The 21,274-nt window shown below is 50.9% G+C and overlaps 1 protein-coding gene across 4 annotated transcripts in view; it reads right to left on the reverse strand.

The window, feature by feature from the left end:
- Window positions 1-630: 630 nt before the first annotated feature.
- The window catches only part of LOC109530083 (ankyrin repeat and BTB/POZ domain-containing protein BTBD11-A-like), a 22,831-nt gene continuing 2,187 nt past the window's right edge, over window positions 631-21,274 (reverse strand). The window contains exons 2-18 of one of the 4 annotated variants that reach the window (XM_019893631.1): window positions 20,718-21,265; window positions 9,140-9,292; window positions 7,310-7,550; window positions 6,796-6,948; window positions 6,439-6,604; window positions 5,764-5,853; window positions 5,077-5,178; window positions 4,777-4,870; window positions 4,444-4,579; window positions 4,019-4,266; window positions 3,009-3,187; window positions 2,658-2,763; window positions 2,046-2,148; window positions 1,885-1,966; window positions 1,702-1,770; window positions 1,509-1,622; window positions 631-1,278 (exon numbers count right to left, since the gene is read on the reverse strand). In XM_019893631.1, coding sequence (XP_019749190.1) covers window positions 1,039-1,278; window positions 1,509-1,622; window positions 1,702-1,770; window positions 1,885-1,966; window positions 2,046-2,148; window positions 2,658-2,763; window positions 3,009-3,187; window positions 4,019-4,266; window positions 4,444-4,579; window positions 4,777-4,870; window positions 5,077-5,178; window positions 5,764-5,853; window positions 6,439-6,604; window positions 6,796-6,948; window positions 7,310-7,550; window positions 9,140-9,292; window positions 20,718-21,265 — 2,824 coding nt within the window. In that variant the 3' untranslated portion in view covers window positions 631-1,038. Of the gene's footprint in view, window positions 1,279-1,508; window positions 1,623-1,682; window positions 1,771-1,884; window positions 1,967-2,045; window positions 2,149-2,657; window positions 2,891-2,978; window positions 3,188-4,018; window positions 4,267-4,443; window positions 4,580-4,776; window positions 4,871-5,076; window positions 5,179-5,763; window positions 5,854-6,438; window positions 6,605-6,795; window positions 6,949-7,309; window positions 7,551-9,139; window positions 9,293-20,717; window positions 21,269-21,274 lie in introns of those variants that run through there. The other 3 variants (XM_019893630.1, XR_002170948.1, XR_002170949.1) reach the window with 3 other exon arrangements.

Genomic DNA, 21,274 nt, shown 5'->3' on the forward strand with positions numbered 1-21,274 from the left:
ATGCGGCAAAGCAGTGTTTCCTCAAAACAAAATGTAATTGTGCAGTGACAATACGTGCACACAAAAAGTGCTGACATCATTAGAAGACGTTGAGACAACTTCATTCCAACACGAGCTTTCAAGACATAGGTGGCTTTTCAATTTAAAAAAATAGTTCATTCTTCCCTTTTCTTCCCTCATTCATCTTCAATGCTGGCTCTTCTCTGCTGCTGTCATATTACCAGGAAATATACACTCTTGTTGAAATATTGCTCTTAATAGGATCCTTTTTATATGCATATCAACAAACTAGATTCAAATGACATCTACGGGGCTCTGTGTAAGAAAATAAAGAAATAATATAGGATTTCTGTCACTATTATTTACATCATTTAAATGCCTACAGTAAATAGTAGTACAGGACTGCATGACTATTATTTTTTTTGGTTGTCTGCTGGACACGTCGCTTATTGGATCATTTTTACGAAACAAAAGAATAATTATGCACTGTACCATTTGTGAAAGGTTTGAATCCGACAGCCACTTCCTGTGTGTTTTCAGACACGGCTTCTTGAAACCTTTTGTGTAGGTCTACTCGTGATCGCTGCCAAATTCCAGATTGCACAGACTGTAAATACGATAACAAAAAAATATTTGTGAAACGTTTTACTGTCCTATGGAGCCACTTCATTAGGTACACCTGCTGATCAGTCAGTCCCGTATTCCCCGACACCTTTCAATCCCTCGTCAGGTCTTTTGCTCGATTTCGACCAAGTGGAATATTACGGAGGAGAAAATGCGCCGCTAAAAGCAAGACAGCGAGCGGCCGGCTACAAATGTGCAACGCGCACGTTCGAGGGCGAGATGACAGAGTTGGACACGAGAACAAACGTGGCTCTATTTACACTTTGCATTATTTCAATGGCGTCCTGCACTTCCTCGGTGGGAAGGCCGTGCATAAAAGGGCCTCATGCAAAAAAATCCGGGTGGGAGGATTTTGGTAACGCGGTTCCTTTTGCTGGCTTTGCTACTTATCCCTCGCGGTCCCAAAAAGCCACGTCACACCACCGAGCCTTTGGAGGTGGACAAGTGGATGGAGTGGACGCGGGAGGCCAGCGTCTTCTCCAGGTCGTGCAGGATGTCCGAGCAGAGGACGGCGGGATCGGGCGAGGGGGACGTGGGGGCCGGCGGTGACGGCTCGTACAGAAGCTGCTTGAAGGCGTCCAGCTCCACCAGCAGCGCCATGTTCTTCAAGAAGTAGCCCTCGATGAAGCGCGTCAGCTCCGAGGCGCCCAGGAACTGCACAGCGGACACAAATTCCACGTAAGAAAGCAACATTTGGATTTTTTAGGAAGAACAGAGGTCATTTCGTGCGTGGGGTGAAAGCAGCGCGCGAGAACATATTCCGATTTTACAAAAAAAATAGTCTCAAGTATTTGGGGGGCGATTGCTGGATAAAGTACAATATATGGCTGCAAATTTGGTCCAGCGGGCATATCGGGTTGGCAATATTTTGGCTGTGGTCTGACCTTGGCGTGCTTGTAGAGGTCCACGCAGGTCTCTGTGGTGATGTTCTTGGAGCAGATGATCTCACAGTGTCTCTGAAGGGCCTCTAGTTGGAAGAACTTGGAGGCGGACAGGAGCTGCGGGACACACGCGGCCGTCTCAGTGGCGAGCGCTAACTCCAGCTCGCGGATGCTCACGTAACCCAAAGCGGCGTACCTCCATGACTTCCGTGTTTCGTATGTGCAAGAACTCGGTGCCTCCACAGTAGAGATACTGCATGACCAACTGGAACATCGGACAGAAAAAAAAACAAGATCAGCATTTCTGTGCTGTTGGGGTGCCTGCTTGCCACACTGCCCCCCCCCTTCCTCCCTCCTTTCCTTATCCTCTTCGTCTTACGTGGAATATGTTATACTTGACGTGGCTGATTTCGATGCAGGTGTTCTCAGCCGCCGGTCGGTTTTGCAGCAGCGACTTAAACCTGAAAGTATTTCATCTTCTTTTTTTCCCCTCATGATCATCAGCAAACGCAAAACAAACAACCACAAAAAAGCCCTTACCTGGGCGATGCGGTGAAAAGCAGAACTTTGTGTGCATAAAAGGGTTTGCCCTCCACCAGGAAGGTGACGTCCGACATCTCCTTGTTGTTGAGGAAGTGCGGGTCTGCCCATACGACCACACAAAACGCCTCATTAGTCATCTCGTCCGAATGCTGAGCGCAGCACCGGACGACACTGATGTGCTCCTTCGTGACGCGGCTCGTCAAGCGCGCCGACACAGATGCGTTAGCAAAACACAACAATTAGAATCTGCAAATTGTGAGCGGTGACTAAACGACAGTAAATGCGCTTTCCTGTTTTATGGTGAGTCATCCAACTTTGGCGCCACGCTCTGCTAATGGCATATCGGGGAAAAAAAAAAAAAAAATCAACCCAGCAATTGGAGTGCACTTCAGAGCGGCTCGATAGATATTTAAAAAAGAAAAAAATTTGAGGGAAAAATGCTATTTTGCTCCAAAAGAGCGCAGTGACATTTAAGGCGCCTTCGTCATCTCAGAAGCGATGACGGCGAGCCAAAAATGAGCATCTTCAAGTCGTCAGTCCGCCACAACAAACACAGTCCAGATCGATGTGTTGATGAAGTATTTCGTAAGGGCCTTCTCGATGTGTCACCTAAACGCGAAGCCTGCTTCTTCTTGATCTCCGCGAGCTTGGGGATGGGAAACGGACCGTAGCACTGCGTGAAGATCATCGACAGCTGCTGGCTGATCACCTCGTTCTACACACACACACACGCAAACACAGTTCGAGACTTCGTTCGGAAAAACAGTGTCTAGTGTTCTGTTTAAATGTCGTAGTCCGCTTGCATTGGGGCACAAAATGTGATGTTGTTTTATGTCTGGAGACTTTTTTTTTCCTCATAAAATGATGACTTTTTCACAACTTGTAAAATAATGACTTCTTCATGGTGTAAAATGGGGACTTTTCCTTGACTTTTTTTTTTTTTTTTTCACGAGGGAGGACCTTGCAGGATCCGAGGATGCGGAACATGAGCGGCAGGCCGTGCGTGAGCAGCTCCTCGGTGTACTCGTCCTCACGGATGCAGCTGAAGTCCTTGAGCAGAGCCTGGATCAGCGGACGACGCTGCTGCGCGAAGCCCGTCCGCAGCGACTCCAGCCACGTGTGCAGCGTCCACGGAACGCCTGAGCGCAGCAGTCACAAGCGCACGGTCATTCATCCATCCACGCGCAAGCACGCGCAAGCGCTGTCAAGGGCGGCCATGTTTCCATCGCTTGATGATGTTGGCGAGTGAACGTGAGCGGGGAAGTTCAAGGTCTGTTTTTTTTTCCTTCCTTTTTAAATGACCTCCAATTTTTCAACAGGACCACTCAATTTATTGACAAAAATGAAAATGAACTCTGGAGTCGGGCTGCCACGAGCACGCAATTGAATAATCAACTGCTATGGAAATTGGACAATATTTACTGTTGAGAAGCTGACATTCTGAGCGTCTGGACAATTTCAAAAGTTGGAATCAAAATAATGATCGATGAATTTGATCATCAATTAGTTGTCGATTCATCGATTAATTTGTCTTGACCACATTTTTTTGGGGGGGGCGGAGTTACCTCCCCCTGACCGAATGAATGAGAGAATGTTCCGATAAAGTGAATGCGAGTGTCGCTTCCGTCAGGTGAAGAATGAAAAGCAGTGCGGTGACGATGATGAGATGACAGCGCTGCCTTGAATTACGAGCGCAGCTCACACGCGACATGCTCGTATCTCAAAGCAACTTTTCCCAGTGGAATGAACAGCCGCATGCGTTGCGCCATCATTTGTGAAGATAGCCCATCTATGGCGTTTGGCAGTGCTTGCTAGCTTTAAGCTGGAAAGAAATTGTGGACTGACACTCTCAAGTCAAAGCAGGAAAACGTGGTGGTGGCCTCTCTCGTATCTGGAGGCGCATCGTTCGTGTCGTACGCGTGCGGGCGCGTGCGTGCGTGCGCGGCGATGCAGCTGCGAGTGAGTCTGACCTAAGCTGCGGATGTCGATGGTGATGTCCACATGGCCGTGCTCGGCGCTATGGTACATGGCCTCTTTCAGGGCGCGCAGCTTGGCCTTTCCTGTTCGTAGCGTCCCGCCGCCGCCGCCGCCGCCGTTGGCCTGCGGGGACGAAGCCTTTTGCGGGCCTGGCGCCGAACCCTCGGCCAAGATCTCCTCCAGCGAAAGGACATCACCCTTGTCCTTCTCCGACTGGGACACGAGCTTCCGGAACACGTTCCTACAAACGCAGAGTGAGTCCCGTTGTCATTGGAGGAAAAACAAAAACATTCAACACACACACACACACACACACACACACACACACACACACACACACACACACACACACACACACACACACACACACACACACACACATTGTGTATGTATGATTGGTGTCTTTTCCAGGTGCAACCTGTGTCCGTGCGCCGCCGCCAGGCTGAAGGAGTTCATGTCGCCAAGCGGCGCCGCCGAGATGCCATTGCGGCACGCGGTGCCGATCATGGGGTCGGCGCCTCGCTCCAGGAGGAGACTCACCAGCTCAAAGTTGCCTGCTCAGAAGAGCAAACAAAAACAAAAATCACAAAACACATCAAATCAGTCAACGTACGCGATTTAGTTGTTCAAATCTTAATGCCATCTACGTCAGTCGCTATCCTCTTCAGCAGCTTCAAAGTAAACGAACAAGGCGGCGAACGGAAACGCGGGGGGGCGCTCCGTTGAATGTCGGCGTGATTGCATTGTGGACCTGCAGCGGAGGCCAGCTGGAGCGGCGTCTCCGTGTAGTTGTCGGCCCCGTCCTGCAGCGACCCCTCCACGCCGGCGCTGTTGTCCAGCAACAACTGATCGGGGTCAGAGGAGAGGAAAAACACAAACGTGGGCATTTTCCGACACTTGTGGAATACTCTGGAAGCGCTGCCATCAGTGAGTATGGAATGATGGACACACGATGGACGCATTAGGAATACGCTAAAGATGCATATTATAACACATGGTTGTTTTTACTTTTCCCCGATTTCTTATTTTGGGGGGGGGGGGGCATCACTACCTGCACGACGGGCGCGCGTCCGTGCAAGACGGCGAACGTGAGTGGCGTCCCGCCGCGTGCGTCGGGGTAAACGGACGGATGCTTGCGCACTGTGGCGGGCACCTGGGAAGTCACATTATACAAGCAGTGCAGTTGCAGGAAGTAATTGGGTGTCCTTTCGAGTAGCAGAAACGCGGTTGCCAGGGGTTACGTCGACTTTGAAGTGAGTTAGTGGCTTATGAAGCCGGCGCAAAGAAGATTAGCATTGCAAAAAAAAAATGTTCAGCCTAGTCAGGCGACACCATGCCATGCGTTCAAAGGCTCTTTTAGAAAAAAAAAATTCAGGGGCTGAATTTGCATTAAAAATTGAGTGATTTGAATGCGTTTTGGGTGAACTGCGGCTTTGGTGAAGTCGAGGATGAGCTGACGGCGTTCGTGGTCGCGACGGAGGTCCACTGACTCGTTAAGCAGATCGAACTCGTTAAACGTGCGGCGTGCTCGCTGGACTGCGGGGGTGAGTCATGCGCTCTCTCTTCAGGAACCAGCGGCATGCATTATTGATGAGCGGCAAAACAAACAAAAAAGCCCCCCTCCCCCCCGCGGCGGAGCCGTGGCAGTCTCATCCTCATCGCTGCGGCTTCAGCGATGGTGCGCGCAGCGCGAGGCCAGAAAGCAGCAAGTGGCGAGCGCGCCGGCCAAGCCACTCACTTCGCCGTTGATGTCGGCGCCGGCGTCCAGAAGCATTTGGACCGTGGCTTCGTCGCCGCGCACGCACGCGTACATCAGGGGCGTCATTCCCTGGAACACAACAATATTGTTGTACTTTTTCCACACACATACACATGTGGACATAATTACAGATGTAAAAAGATGAGTTTTTCTTTTGTGAAATTCGGAAAAACTCATTGCTTTCCCTGTAAAGTGATGTCGCATTCATTTTTTTTTGTCAACGTCCCGAAAAGGGATTTGCCGGCCTGTCAGTGGCCTTCAAGGCGGCACTTGTGGCGAATAAGCGGTGAGAGGAGGCGCCCGTCTCTCAAAGCGAACGGTTAATCGGGCCTTCTGCTCAACACGGCGCCTCGCACCCAAAGGCCCGGGCAGACGAACACTTGTTTGCGTGGGAGACGGCCACTTGGCGCCGCGTATGTTGGCAGAAGATGCTTTGCGCTCTCAACTCTTCACGGCTCCGTTTCCCAAGCCAAACAGAAAGCGGGAACGCAAAGCTGAGACACAACGGCGCAGATGACGATGGCCTTCCTTCCACCGAGACATGCTGCGAGCCCCGCCCCCCCAAAACATCTCTACCTTCAACAAACAGAACGCGTCGAGTTGCCGTTTCTACTCCGAGAGCGATTTCCCGGAAGGCCGGCGGTGGGCCGGTACCTGCTCGCTGACGCTGTTGACGCCGTCGGGTCCCAGCAGGTTGACGGCCTGCTTGACGAGGTCGGCGCGTCCGCAGTTGAGCATTCGGAAGCCCAGGTCCTGCAGGAACTTGGCCTCGGCGGAGGCGGCGTCCAGCTTGCGGGCGCCGCAGAAACAATCCTCCGCTCTGCGCGCGGGAACAAAATTCGCAAGAAGCAGTGCGCTCGACTTAACGGCAATCGTTCCCGCGCCGGTTTTACTCATTCACCTCGGTCAGAAAAACACGTTCCAGTGTGAACCTCGATTCAATGATTGACATGAATCCCAAAAGCCAGCCTGGCTCCTTCGGTCTCGTGCGGCGAGGCGCGGCGCTCTCACCTGATTTGTCGGGGCTCGCAGTCGACGCCGGGCAGCAGGAGTCGGGCGGCCTGCCGCACGTCGTCGCTGTCCACCGCCGGGCTGCGCCGGTGCTCGGCGTGCGCCACCGCCACCCGAATCCACTCCATCAGCGGCGGCAGCACCAGGAACGGCCTGCGGGGGCGCCAGAGCGCGCCCGTCAATCAGCGCATGATCCGAATGCGCAACAAGTCGCAACGCCCTGGCAAAACACGTTCCCGCCACTATTTGTGTATTTTGGCTGCGTCCGCCGTTCAAACGAGGTCGACCTGGAAGTAAGTCGGGCCTCATCTGGAATTGCCCTTCATCGCCGACTTCCATTTATTTTCTCATCTTCAATTCATTTTACACTTGCGCGCCGTGTAATCGAGCATTCACGAGCATCCTGCTCCTCTTCTCTTCTATTGACTGAGCGCAACCCTCCACAGGTGCCGGGCAGGTGTCATCGGAAATCAGAGGCATCGATCGGCACGCGGATGGCGGACACAAAAAGTACCTCTCGGTGTGCAGGGTGACCTTGGAAGGCTCCACGTTGGGGTTCTCCCACTCCATCTGCGGGCAGTGCATGAAGTAGCACAAGGTGTGTAGTGCCTCGGGCTCCCAATGGACGCCGGCGCAGGCCGCCGCGCCCGAGCCGCCGCTGCCGCCGCCAGTGCTCGTGTGGAGCGGGGCGCCGTGGGTGGCGTTCTTCACGTGCAGAGGCTGCAGGTGGTGCATGGCTCGTGACACCAAATCACCTGAGAAGACAAGACGGAACTCAGGTGAGGGCCCCTCCCATTTCACCTGCCAGCCCGTCAGAAGTGGCGGACGTGTTGAGATCAAAATGGAAGTTTGCAGGGAAAACGTTGAAGGCGACGTCGATTGCATTTGATCTTTTGTTTTGGTTTCTTGGAATTGCTGAAGGTTGTCGGTCACGCCTGCTCTCCAGCAAGCGGGCCCGGCGTGAAGATAAAGAGGACAAAAGAAAAGAGAGAACGCGAGTGAGAGCGGCGTGTGTGGAACGCATCCAAGCCTGGCAAGCCGAGAAGCGGCAGGGGGATGGAGGCGGGGGAAGGGAGAGACAAACTGCGAATGCCTCCCTTGATGAAGCGCCTTCGTGTCACTTCATTAAATCTGCTGCTGTCGTTGCTTGTTTTTTTTTTTTTTTTGGGGGGGGGTGTGCTCTGACTAGCTCAGCTACACAGTATATGTACGTATGCATCCACCCAGAGAGAGAGAGAACGAGAGAGAAACACACACACACACACACACACACACACACACACACACACACACACACACACACACGCTGTATATGATTTAGACCACTATTGCACAAATGGAGTTGGCTCACTTTTGTAGCTCTCAGTGGCTCAATTGAATTGAAGTGTGTGTGTCTGTGTGTGATGGGGTCAATAAGCAAGCATGTAATTCCTGCTGACAAAATGAGGCGACCCGAGCGCAAGAGGCCAAGATCCCGCCGCCGCCGCCGCCCTGTTGGCGGCCCCGCACGCCACCACCGCCGCATTTAATCAGCCGGACCCCCTCAGCTGGAAATATTCATCACGCTCAATTACAACACATCTTCATCGTCGTCATCATGAGTTCCTGAAACGGGAATCCGTCATGGCGAAGAGGAGACGGGAGGTGGCTCACGTCTTATTCCGAGTGGTGTTTGCATTTTGATTCCCGTCCAACTGGACTGCCAAGCTTCTCTCATTTCAGCACAATCATGCCAACTTTACTCTTGTCAAACAATGACTATTTTCTCAGAATTATGAACATTCTGTTCTTTTGAAATGACATGCTTTTGTTCTCCCAGTCCAACATTAGTTTGTGTAAAATGCTGACTTTTTTAATTGGCATATTCTGACTTGATCCCTGCAGATTTTTGGAGGAGGTTGTTATCACGGCAAAGTTCGATGACAGGCTGTAAAATAGCAAAGTCAAATCGCTGGACTCCAAATGTCACCCGTCGTCAAAGTGAGCGCATCTCGTCAGGCTCGGGTTCACTCGATTCGACATCGCCTTCATTCTCAATGCGTCACGGCAAGAAAAAAATGAAGCGTGGCGGCGTAGGAAGTCTCCGAAAATGAAAAATAGATGGCCGGGAGATGAAAGGCGACGCACGCCGATGAATCTTTTGGCTGTCTGCGGGTTGAGAAGCTCGTCCATTAGAAGACGAAGAAGCCATTACCATCAAACGAGAACCTGCGGATCATGGAGACGCCGCCGCCGCCGCGCTGCTTTAAATAAAAGCAGTCGTCGGAGAATGACGCGAGGAAAAAGTCTCTTCACATCGGCAGTTTTCACTCTTGAATGTCACGGGCGCACGCGAGGTACTCACTCAGCTCGCCGATGCTTCCCACCCGCGTGGCGAGGAGCGACTGTTCCACCGTGCGGAGTTCGGCTGGAGCGCAGCAGCCGTGACCTTCGCCTCGGCTCGAGCGCCGCTGCTGATCCCGGTGGAGGTTCAGACTCTCGGGTAGGCTCAGCACACCTGCGGAGACGCCAGGGACCAAGTCGGCAACGGCAAGACTGGCTCGCTGGCAAGCGCCACAATGCTTTCCCACAGAATTCCCTTTGCGGCTCTCCGTGAGGCCTCGCGGGAGAGAAGCCACGCGAGACCGCGCAACCGTTGGTACGTACCTTCTCTCCGAGCGCAAAAATCGGCACGAGGGCCTCCGTCTTGCCTGCCAACGGTGGGTCTCTTCACGACAAACACACCGACCATGTTGATCAGCGCAAGATGTTTCCGCGGCTGAATTTTCAAAGCAATACCGGCTGCAAATGACTTGTGAGCGGCTCTGCTCGCCGTATACAAACCTCGTTCAAAGTGGCTTTGGGGGTGATTTTTTATTTGTATTTTTTTTAAAGCCCCTTTGTCATTCATGCAGGGATGAAGGGCACGGGTACAATCGCACTTTCCCGAGCTTCAATGTGATGGCGAGCCAATCCCGGCGGAATGTCGGCGCCATGCGTTCACATTGTCCCATTGAACACAAAGAGACAGAAATCCTTTTTTTTCGCCGGCATTACAGAGGCGATAATCCTCACGAGGGTCAATTGGGTCACATCGATCCGCCGTCTCGAAGGCGTGCGACTCGCGAGCGCATCAAACGCGCGGCCTTTCTTTTTTTTTTTTTTTTTCCCGCCTGCAGGAATCGATTCTCTGCAGGAGGAGTGCGGCAATCCCTCCGAAGCCCCCTTCGCCGCTGCCCGCCCTCACCGGTGAGAAAACTCTCCTGGAATATTAACGGGAAGTTGTCATGGCAACAGGCGATTGCGCCGCGATTGGCTCAGCGGGCCTCGATGTAAGGGAAGCACAAACACAATCAAAAGACCCTCGCGGTCGCACGCCTGGATGGGCGAGCGCGAGGCGATTCCCCCTTGCAGCGGCGCGGCTAACTGCTGTCCCACGCAGTGATCGGAATAATCAATCAATCTGTCATTTTCAAGCCAGTTCTCCTTTCAATTCGTTTGCTGCCTCAAAAACCCAAATACAGCTTGCTGTTGTATCGGGCGTTGTCGGAACGCTTCCAAAAATAGGAAATGTTGAAAATGGTGCAATTGATGCTGACGTAAAGACGACCGTGAAAAAATAAAAAAAAGAGAAAAAAAACCCCGACCTCTCTTCGCACAAAAGGTGGCGCCGAAAAAGCACGGCAAACAATCGTCATGACGCAATTGCACACGATGTGGAACATCGGACGGGGCGGCTGCAGCTTTTCGTGTGAGCGCGCGACAAGCAAGGCGCTTGGGGGGTCAACGGGCTCACCGAGCTTCGACTGAAGTTCACCGCTCTGACGGCTGCCAGCTCCGCAACCGTTTTCGGGCACATCTGCGGTGGCGTCGCGTGAGGCAGCGGTGCAAGGAGACATTTGACCCCTTCGGCCCGAGAAATTCCAAACCGCTTTCCAAAGACGAAACGTCCTTTTTGCTGTTCTCAATCAATTCTCAGTCTCGATCGCTAAATGTCCAATGATCAAAAGACAGAGTAAAATGAGTCTTATTCCTGACTTGGGCACCATTTTTGGCTCACAAAAATCGAGGCAAGCTTTGCTCATTCTGTAATCAAGGAAATATTTTTCCAGACCAGTGTCCAACGGCCCAAAGTGATTTTCCCCATTTTCAGAGTCAAACAAGACCTTATTGCACAGCACTGTCCAATTTTCTCAAGTTATTTTCCAACTGCAAGTTGCACGCGGCAACGAACACAAAAGCTCCTTGGGGGAGGTAACAATGTTAAGGATGAGAAGCCCTGACAGTAGCATCTCTGAGCAGTTAAGACGTTCATATTCTTTTCGCCGCCGTCAGCACCTCGGCGGCGAGGGCGGCAACATTCCGGCCCCTGACAGCTCAGATGCTGACGGAGGTTGAGGCGGCGAGATTGTTGTTAGGGTCGGGCTCTCGGGCGGCGCCGACTGTGACGGTGACGGCGCACCCTGTCAGCCGGGCCCTTAATGGAGGTGTCAGGTGTGCCGCTGACTTTCAAGCGCTCATCCAATCAGACGCCGGCTTCAAGTGGAAACCACTCCGGGACGTTCCCGCCAGGAGACAGCCGTGATGTGACGGAGGGCAGAGGTCACATTTCCTGGCGCGGCGGGACGGACACGCGGATCGGAGGAAGGTGTCAACCTGACATGTCGGGTCTGGTTTCCCCACCCCCCACCCCGACCACAATTCCCGCATGAGAACCAAAGCGAAGGATCATTCCTGGACCTCGCAGGCGCAAACGACAGGCTCAAAAGAATTGAAACGACATTGAAACACTTTCGATTATAGAATGAGTCAAAAATAAAAATCATATGTTGATGTTTGAACCCTTTTTTAAATTTGTTTGCTCCAAGGACTTCTCTTCATAGCATGCCCATATGATAACACACATTTCAAATCCCCCAGGGGATTGTGGGTAGAGACTAAATGTCGTCTTTTTTTCTTCCCCCTCCCAAAGCGACACCTCCAGGGACACCTCTGCCGGCCTCAGCGCAGCGGGCGAGACGACTAATCCTTACCGGAAGGCAAATGAGGACAGTTTAGGGCCATTTGGGAATCATCTTCCCCTTTTCCTTTGTTGTCATCCAGCGACTGCGCCCGCTGCGCCGCTAAATGCTCTCATTTGTGACGCTGAGGCATCTTTTCTGCACGGAAGGAAATCGTAAACGCGTCGTTTCCTTTCGTGCTAACGCACACTGAAAAATAACAAAAATATAAAAGGAGGATTTGAGTTTGTGGAACTTCCTATTTGGCCCTTAAGTACCGGTGGCCGGTATCGGCAGCCTCCGGAAGAAACCCACACCTTAAAATAAGGTCGCTATTGGCCCAGAGGGGGTCCCCACCACATATCCTCGCCCACCCCTACGTCATCCAACAGGACTCTTGAGAATGCCAAGACTGCGGACGATGATGATATGAATCTGCAGGGATTCTGTGTGGGAAAGCACATTTTTGGGGGGTTTTGTTTTGAGGCTCGGAGCGTGTTGCGGGCAGCATCCAATTAGGGAAGTGGGTCAGGAGCAAGAGGCGCACGAGGAGCATGAGGAGCAGTGGGCCATGAAGGCAGAGGAGGACGTTGGGTTAGTTAGCGCAGGCGGGCCCCCAAAAAAAGAAAAGCTGGAGTTCCCGCCACATTCTTTTTCCGGTAAAGGCAAACTAAAATTGGATTGGCAAGCGTGCATGCTCACTGAACTTGCAATTCAGCCTATATGGGCATGAGTTCATTGGAGTCATTTTTAGAAATGAATGCGACAGGGAACTTTAAAAAAAAAAAAATGATCACTGCATTTGGTCCCCAAATTAAGGGGGCCAGAAAGAGTTCTTTTCACACTGGAAAATGACTTCAAAGTCACACTGTAATCTCCCAGCGTGAAGTCATCCAAGCCAAAAGGGGGCAGCGCGTCCTAATAAATAGCTGCGCTTCAAGGCGGGTGGAATATCGACTGGCGGCCCTGGGAGGAAAGCACTTGATTGTTTCTACCGCTTTCCCCTCAGCGTGACAGCGAGGAGGAGGCAGGACGGCAACCGCGATGTCATCGATGTTGGCGGCGCGTTCGGGTGCATTGCGACAGATTGTAAATTCACAGCGCCTGCAGTCGCGCTCCGCTGCCATCCATCTTTTCATTCCGCCGCCGTCTTATATCCGCGCCGTTGCTTGTTGTCTATGTGAAGCTTCTTTCCTTAAAAAAAAAAAAAAAAAAAAGACAAGCAAGGCGAGATAACAGAGGAGGCGTGAGATCTACCTCTTTGCGGGCGATGGCTGAAAGCAACGCATGGTGACGAACACAAGCATATCTTAGCCATCGGAGCTGATGGGGAATTAGCACCCCCCCCCTTGCTAAATGGAAAGAAGATGGATGAATCACTTACAGACACGAATATGTCGTCGATGAAAATCCAGACAGACGTGAATTTGTGTCTTGGCAAGTGTGTTTGGCACCGAAACAATCCGAAATGTAAATCCCCTTAACAGAACAAACTTGATAACCATTGCGTTTTATCACACAAAGGCGCATGCAACAAATAGAAGACACATTGATCTTTTTCCAAAGGTCTTGATTTCCTCCAGACAGGATAAAAATGGCTGCCTCAATGACAAAGAGTCTTTTTTGCTCAGCGGGACATAGATCTGGAAAGGAAGGAAATAGCATGTTTCCTTAAGATGGAACCCAATGCGAGCAGATACTCTGAGAGCAGCAGAGGCCCCAGAATTGAGCCCTGTGGAACACCACACGACAGCAGGGCAGCTCATGACTCGGAGCAACCAAGGCTAACACACAAGGTTCTGTTAGCCAAAATGGACCTAAACCACTCAAGGGCGCCACCGCCAACGCCCAACCCGGTGCTGCAAACGAACCAACAGAATAAACAACTATTGGATTTTTCCAGAGGTATTACCTGTTCTCGATTTTCTGAATTGCCGGATTGTAGACTCCCAACATTTTTTCCCCCGCTCCAAACGTATCGGCCATCGCAGAGCAGCCACCGTTTGTTTGCCCACAATGCAAATTTTGTAGGCCAAGTCCCAATACTTTTGTCCGGCTGCGACCACCATTCATTAGTTCATCGACTGCAATTGACCGCAACTGTGCCTCGGTCTGAACCGGGTCACTCGGAGTCTCTCAGTTAATTACAGCGTGTGCTTTGAAAACACACCCGCGCACACAAACACAAGCCTGCAATGCAATGAATGATTTTACATGGAAAAAAAAACAAAACAAAACAAAGTAGGATGCAAAAGACTCAATAGTAAAAACAATAATTAAGCCGTGATGGACGAGCATTCACCCCGCGACATCCGTCATGCTAATTTCCGGAATATTGCACACGCTTTCTTGCGGGAGAGCCCATTTACCATCTGGCGGCTAAAGCGAGGAACGGTGCCAAAACTGCGGGTTGTTTTCCTCGGAGAGCGTTTGTCACCTTGCCGGCAGAGCCCCCGTTGCAGACTTGAGTGTTTATTTGAGAAGGCGGGAAACACTTTCGACCGAGTGGGCGCAAAGTGAGTGAATTTCAGGGGGCCGGCTGGGGATTTTTGGCGAGGAAGCCGACATCAAGAGAGAAACTGACACGCAAAGAAACAAAATTGCCCCTTGGAAAAGAAGATGAAGGCCATCATCTTTTGCCGCCCACCACACGCCAATCAAAAAGTCTGCTCGTAAATAGTGCCTTGTTGTTCACTGCCTCGTCCGATACTATTTTGGGGAAAAACAAAAAGCATCCGAGGCCTTCCAAAATGGAGCAACAACGGACCTCATCGCAATCGGCCCATTTTTTTTAATGCTCCAATCCAATTTCTAAGATGCGTTTTTTGCAAATTTTCCATCCTTGTGGTATGAATTGAAGTTGAGTTGAGATCTTCGCCATGACTACATTACGGCGATGTTCCCTCAATTGCCCCGGCTCGGAGCGCTGCCATGGCAACACTGTGGCACAGTCCGCAGAGGAAGGGAAAAAATAGTGATTGAAAAAAAAAAAAAATATATATATATATATATATATATATGTTTTAATTGTTGTTGTGAGTTGTTTTGGTGTCTCGGGGAGATGAGCCACACGTGCCAACTGTGCAGCGCCGCTGTTCCGTGCCCGCTGTGATCGCAATGATTTTTCCACAGTGTTTGACATCCATTTGACCCGCGGCTGTCTCTTTTCGAGACTTGCGCCTCATTTATTTGCAAAAAGCGCGACGGGAAGTTGGTGAAAGTTTGAGTACGGCATTCTGCGCCCCCTATGGCTTTTTTGAAAGTAACATTTTCTCCCCCTTGACCTTTCGCATGCAGTGCAAATGGCTTACATGATAATGGCTACCCGACACCTCGTCGGCATTTTTAATTAGAAGATTTTAAAAACTCGGGATTTGTAAGTGCGTCGCAAGAATGAGATGGCGAAAAAAAAACCAAACAAACTTAAGAGCACTGGACGGGAATGCGTGTCACACTGCAGCGCTGCCGATAGCGGCGTGACACACACTCCTCTGCGGCTCACTGGCTGGTGACTCAACACACTTCAGCTTCCAGTCCTCCCACCGCGGTGCCCTTGCGCTCGCACTGGTCGACGCAGATGGCCATCGCTGTCGTCAATTATCTCGCAATTGCTTGTTTGTTTGTTTTTTAATGATATCCTGAAGAAGTGGAAACAGGTGCCATGCAGTCGCAAGAGTCAGAAACCCACGTGATGGCATGACAGTAGCTATTTTTTTTTCTTTTAAACTTCAATTGTGCAGCAGCATTTCTGAAGCTAGCTAACAACACAAATTTATGCTTTTTATTCGTGCCTCGCTCAAACAGGATGGGGATGTCACGGGAAGACATGGAGGCAGCTAAAAAATGTATTGTTTATTAAAAATAGGCTACTTTGCGTCGATATTTTAAATATTTCATCAAGTCTGCTCATCCCTGTTTGAGCAACTGTCACTGCATGTGGGCACGCGTGGGGGTAGAATTCCCCGATCCTTTTTTTTTTGGGTTCTCACACTGACAAAAACAATCCGGATCATTTCCACAACCCAATGGATGGCTCCCGGGGTGACTCTCTAGCAGGCCACAGAAATCTAATCAAAACTGCTTCATTAGTTTTTATATAACTTCTCTGACACACACACGCACACACACACGCACACGCACACACAACTGCAGATGGGGAAGAATTGCATCGCTCTGTGAAACGTTTCAAAAATAATGCCAAGCTATTAACTCATTCATTGTGAACTATTTTTAAAACGGAGTGCCAAAATATACAAACATACTTGCATGCTATGCAGTAGTAGTATTTGGTCATGTGTGTGCGTGCGCGTGTGTTTGAGACATCATCACATTTCAATTTAAATAATCTTCTTTTTTCTGTTTTGTGACGCTCGTAGTGGATTCAATGAGACAAACACTTGTATCGATCACAAGTAGCTTCTACACAGCCAAATTCAGCTTAGAGAGCATCACGCCTACTTTTTGCTCTTTCTCGGGCTACTTTTTATGGCCGACTAATCTTCAATGAACATTTGGCGCGCAAAGCGTAGTACATTATGGATCGGTGGCCATAGATTTGAGCGGTCACACTGCAAGACTCGCGCTGGCTACTTTGGAGGATCCAGTGTATTTGAATAAGCTATTAAAAGGCGCCTCTGCCTGGCTTGCTTGGTTGCGGGCGCTCTGGGCTACGAGCTGGCCTACTTTTGAAAAAAAAACCCAAAACCAGAGTGAGGCCGTCTGGCCCCGCCTCCCTGCCTCCTATCACCACCTCACCCCGCGAACTCGCATGCCTGTGCCTCCCTAGACGGACCACAGGCAAGCTCATCATGCTCTGCAGCGCTGTTTGCACTCGCTTGTGACCTCATCTGCAGCTGAATCACCGACCAACTCCCCCCCCCCCCACACACACACACACACATGCAAAGTGGGCTGCGTGATCATGTCTGTAGGGGGAAACATGAAGCAGTGCATTAATGTATGCATGGAATTAATAATACAAATGTATGGATGATGACTCGAGGGATACTGCATGAGTGAGGGGAGGGATGGAGGATGGATGGGTGGTTCAATGATGGCTTGATGGGTGCTGGAAGGACGCATTGATGGATGGAAGGATGAATGGATGGATGGATGGATGGCTAGGTTGGTGATGTGGTATGCTTTGGATTATGAGCGCACAGTGGGACGGATAATATTATTGACAGTGAAAGATAACGATGACTTAAAATATGTACAGACAGACGTGTATGACATTGTTGATCTGCATAATCGTTTTTGCTGCACAATGAAAAAAAAGTTGAAGCTGAAATTATCAAATGTCAATATGCTAATGGTATAATTACTGGAAAGACCCAAGATAGAATCCCAGGAGAATCCTGCAGACTCAACTCAAATATTCCTCCTCTGAATCTAAAGTAGACACATCACGGAGCCCGTAGGAGGCTGTCGAGTGGCTTGACGTTGCTGGTGTGTGCGTGCGCGCGCACACGTGTGTGTGATAAAGAAGCTAGCTGGTGAATTCTTTCTCGCATGAGCATGCACACACACACACACACACACACACACACACACACATACACACACACACACACACACACACACACACACACACACACGCACTGGAAGGGGGCAGCTAAAGACGAGACTGTCAGGAATCCGACGAGAGGACTGCTGACACAAATGGGATGATAAGACCAGCGCAGACCCCCGGAATGGCACGCATCACACACAAGCCTGACACAGACCGACAAAGGATGAACAAAACCTCATTTGGGTCGACAGCTGTGGCGGTCCACGACATTTCGCGAGAATGATCGACACCAGTCCTGAATCTGATGGCGATAAGTTGGAAAATTGCGTCTCTTAGAACATCACTCAAGAGAGAAATGTGATATGTTCTTTTTCCCCCAAACTGAAGATTGTTTTTTTTCCTGATTATTCCAACAAATGCGCACATATTTTTCCCAATATTGTCACTTATTTAAAAAACCAAATAAAAATACAAGCTGCCTTATCAACCAAATGCTTGACTGTAATGATTTTTTTTAAATGAGTGTTTAAAAACATTTTAAAAAATAATAATAAAATAGCTACCACATACGATTTCATACAAAATATAAAACGCACTGTGATTTGAAAGGATTTTCTCAAAAAAAAGCACAGGAAGTCAGCCATTTTGGCAAATATTTGGCCTTCCAAAATGGGGGCCCTCGATTTTATTGGATTGCTCCCCAAAAAATATATAAAAATAATAATAACCTCGTGTACTCGACAGATGGGCATTGCGATTCGAATTTTCATCATTCCTTTTCGTCACATTCCTACTGAAGATGGCTGGCGCCATGTTGAAGTTGCATTTTCACACACATCCAGAATCCTGGCAGGCAGTTCCAAGTTGAGCGAGTGACTCATCACTTACAGAAAAAAAAGGAGGGTGGGAGGTGAAGAAAAAAAAAAAAAACCACTCTCACGCTGCAAAATGCAGGTCAGAGAAAAGACGCCCCACCTCTTTAGATGATGACACACTGTTGGGTGAGAACAAGCCAAAAGGCGTTTTGTTGTTGCGCTGGTGCTGACGGCACAGAGATGATTTGTGGCACGGCTCCTGCGAGAAAGCCATCTCCGCCAAGGCATGGCGGCGTAGGTGTGTGCGTGCGTGCGTGTGTGTGAATGCATCAGTCCAGCATGCAGCGATACGGTCTTGCCCAAATCGAGCCGATACAGGCGGTTATGCAAGGCCTTGTTCCGCAAGCAACAGGTGACAGGCAGGATTGGGGCCAACGGGAAAAGAAGGTTGATTTTCTCGCCACCATGTGGCTGAGGAGCATCTGAATGGACATTTCAAAACATTCCCTTATGAATAATTGATCACCCTGAGAAGGAAGAAAAAAAAGGACTGTGCAAATATCGGGTCCGGTTCACTGAGTTGTCTGTCAGAATTTGAGCTTGTTTCACATTCACGGTTGAAACGTCCCAATTTCACGTCGTTCATTTTCCAGGTGCCGATTGTGCTCACCACGAACACCTTGACAAGGGAAAACAACGTGACAAGTGAACGCGAGTGGCGACACCCTCGTCAACGAGAAACGCCGAGGTGGCCTCAAATGGCGCTCCACAAAGGAAGACGCGTACGGCGGCGATTTCGACAGCGAGGACAGTTCCCCTTTGCAACATGTTGTCTTTCGTCAGAGTGATGAAATGCATCGTGCCTGTAAGAGGAGGAGAAGGAGGAGAAGGAGGAGAAGGAGGTCTACCTGCCTCCACATCAGTCAACCTTCGCGCTCTTCTCCACAAAGCGCGTCTCACTGGCCTATTTTGCATGGCGCCGCCTACTCCAGATGGTTCTCCCCAGCGGGGCCAGGAACTCTCCCTGCACTCGCTCTCGTTAATTAAAACGGCAGCTGGCGGTCCTGTCGGCTTCCAAAAGCTCAGGGGACAGCGAACCAAAGGTGTCTGACTGCAAAGGACGAGCTTAAGTTGATGTACCTTCGGCCGCTAACGTCCACCGCCGCCGATAGCAAGCCGTTCTCGATATCATCTTGAGAGGTTTACCATCCCGCTTTCTATCTCCGATATTTTCAAGCATCCGTGCTCACCGCTGTGTAGCTAAGCTATGACAACCACAGCATTCCCATGGATAGCTGAACCTGTTGCCAACTGTCTTTCCTAAGATTTTGTGCACATTCAAGTGATGCATTTGTGCCAATTGCAGCTCCTCGAGCGCTTTTCCTGACGTGGCATTTAAACCGAGTGTGCGGACATGCGGCAGTGACAAATGAGTGTCACCTTTTTTTTTGCTCCTGTGGATTCCTGAACCAAAATTAAAAGAGAGACGTTTGGGGATCAGCAGCACATTCCGGCCTCGGGATGGGGAACGGGGGCGGAAATGAATGAGAGGCCCCAGAAAAGAAAGTCACGGGGGAGCCACAAATGGGATGCGGCTCATAAAACAAAAGAAACAACTTCCCCATCCGGCTGATTTTGTCTTGTGAAATTACCCGGCGCATAAAAATTCGCCACGGCCGACGGAATGACAGCCATTCCGTCAGCCGGCTCACCCCCGAGGAAGGCAGTTCATCATCGCGGATGGGGCCGCGAAAGGGGCATAAATATGTCAGCGGAGAGGTCGCCCAACTAACCTCTACCACGAGCGCCAATAGCGCACCTTTGTCCGCCTCACCTTGACAAGGTTAACCCCCTTTGCCTTCTCTGGCGGAGAGACAATGCGATCGATCAAGTAGAATCTCAATCCCAAATTCACACACAGACACACACACAAGCATATGCGACAAACCAATGAAAAACAGCAACATCCGTAGTACGAAATGAACAGTTAAAGGCGATAATTGGATCATCTGCCACTTTCGGATCTTCCGTAGGGAAATTCGAATTGTAGTACCCACACACACACACACTTTTGGGGGACAATTGCATTTTAGTTCCAGGAACTACAAGCACTAAGAACGACAACTTTCTGGGACTACTGGACCAGGTAGATTACCCCGAAACTAGAAACGTTTGCAGGACCGTTGTGTGCTCGGACGAAGTTTTGAAAGGATAACAGACCCTGCTACGTCAAGAGTCGTTTCCAGAGATCTAGGAACTTTTGGAACAGAGTCTGCAGCGCCGTTGCAGCACTGAAGAGATCTGATCGGAACCTTTTAGCTCCAGGAACCACTCTCTCATCAAAGTGGTAGAAACGTGGCTTTCGAAACTCGATTTGAATTCAAATCTCGATGCGTATCTGGTCCGAAAAAGACCCTGCTCGGGCAGTAGCACTTTTGCGAGGCCCGAACTTCAGATGAGGGGATCCTACAAAGTTTCTGGAGCTTCGGTGGAAATACCAAGAGAGCCTTGCTAGGTGAGAACCAGGAACCCACCGCCTGGGTGCAGATTCCGCCCGGCCCTTCAACGATACCGCGTATGTTTGAAGTGAAAAGTGGTCACGGCAGCGGATCTTACCGCTGGAGTTCTTCCCGCAGACGAGGTGCTGGCACGGCTGCAGCAGCCCCCAGAGCTCCGAGTCGGCATTCACGGCCTGCTCCAGAGCCTCCAGGCTGAGGTCGGGGACGCCGCCGTCCCGCTGCAGCAGCGCGCCGCGCGCCACGCGGCCGAGCACTTCTCGGAAGAGGCTCTCCACGCACGCCGTCAGGTAGATGGCGGCGTGCTCGTGAACGCGCAGCGCCACGCGGCTGTCCACCATCCACCTGAAGAACTTGCCCACGGAGAAGACGAGGCCGCAGCGCGCGGACTTGCCGCGGCCGAACTTGTCGGCGCCGCTCATCGTGTATAGGGACAAGGCGCTGAGCGCGGCCGCGATGCAGTTGACGGAGATGGTCCAGGAGAGCACCACCTTGACGGCGGTGTGCACCTCCAGCTTGGTGCACTTGGCGTAGCGCAGGCTGAGCCGCTGCGCCTCCCGGGCCAGGCGCACCAGCGCGCGGCCGACGAGCACCGAGAGCCGCGCCACCATCTCCGGGGACGGCGGCGGCAGCGGCGGCTCCTCGTCCGGCCGCCGC

The sequence above is a fragment of the Hippocampus comes genome, unplaced genomic scaffold (genome assembly GCF_001891065.2).
Source record: "Hippocampus comes isolate QL1 unplaced genomic scaffold, H_comes_QL1_v1.1 scaffold161, whole genome shotgun sequence".
Taxonomy (NCBI): domain Eukaryota; kingdom Metazoa; phylum Chordata; class Actinopteri; order Syngnathiformes; family Syngnathidae; genus Hippocampus; species Hippocampus comes.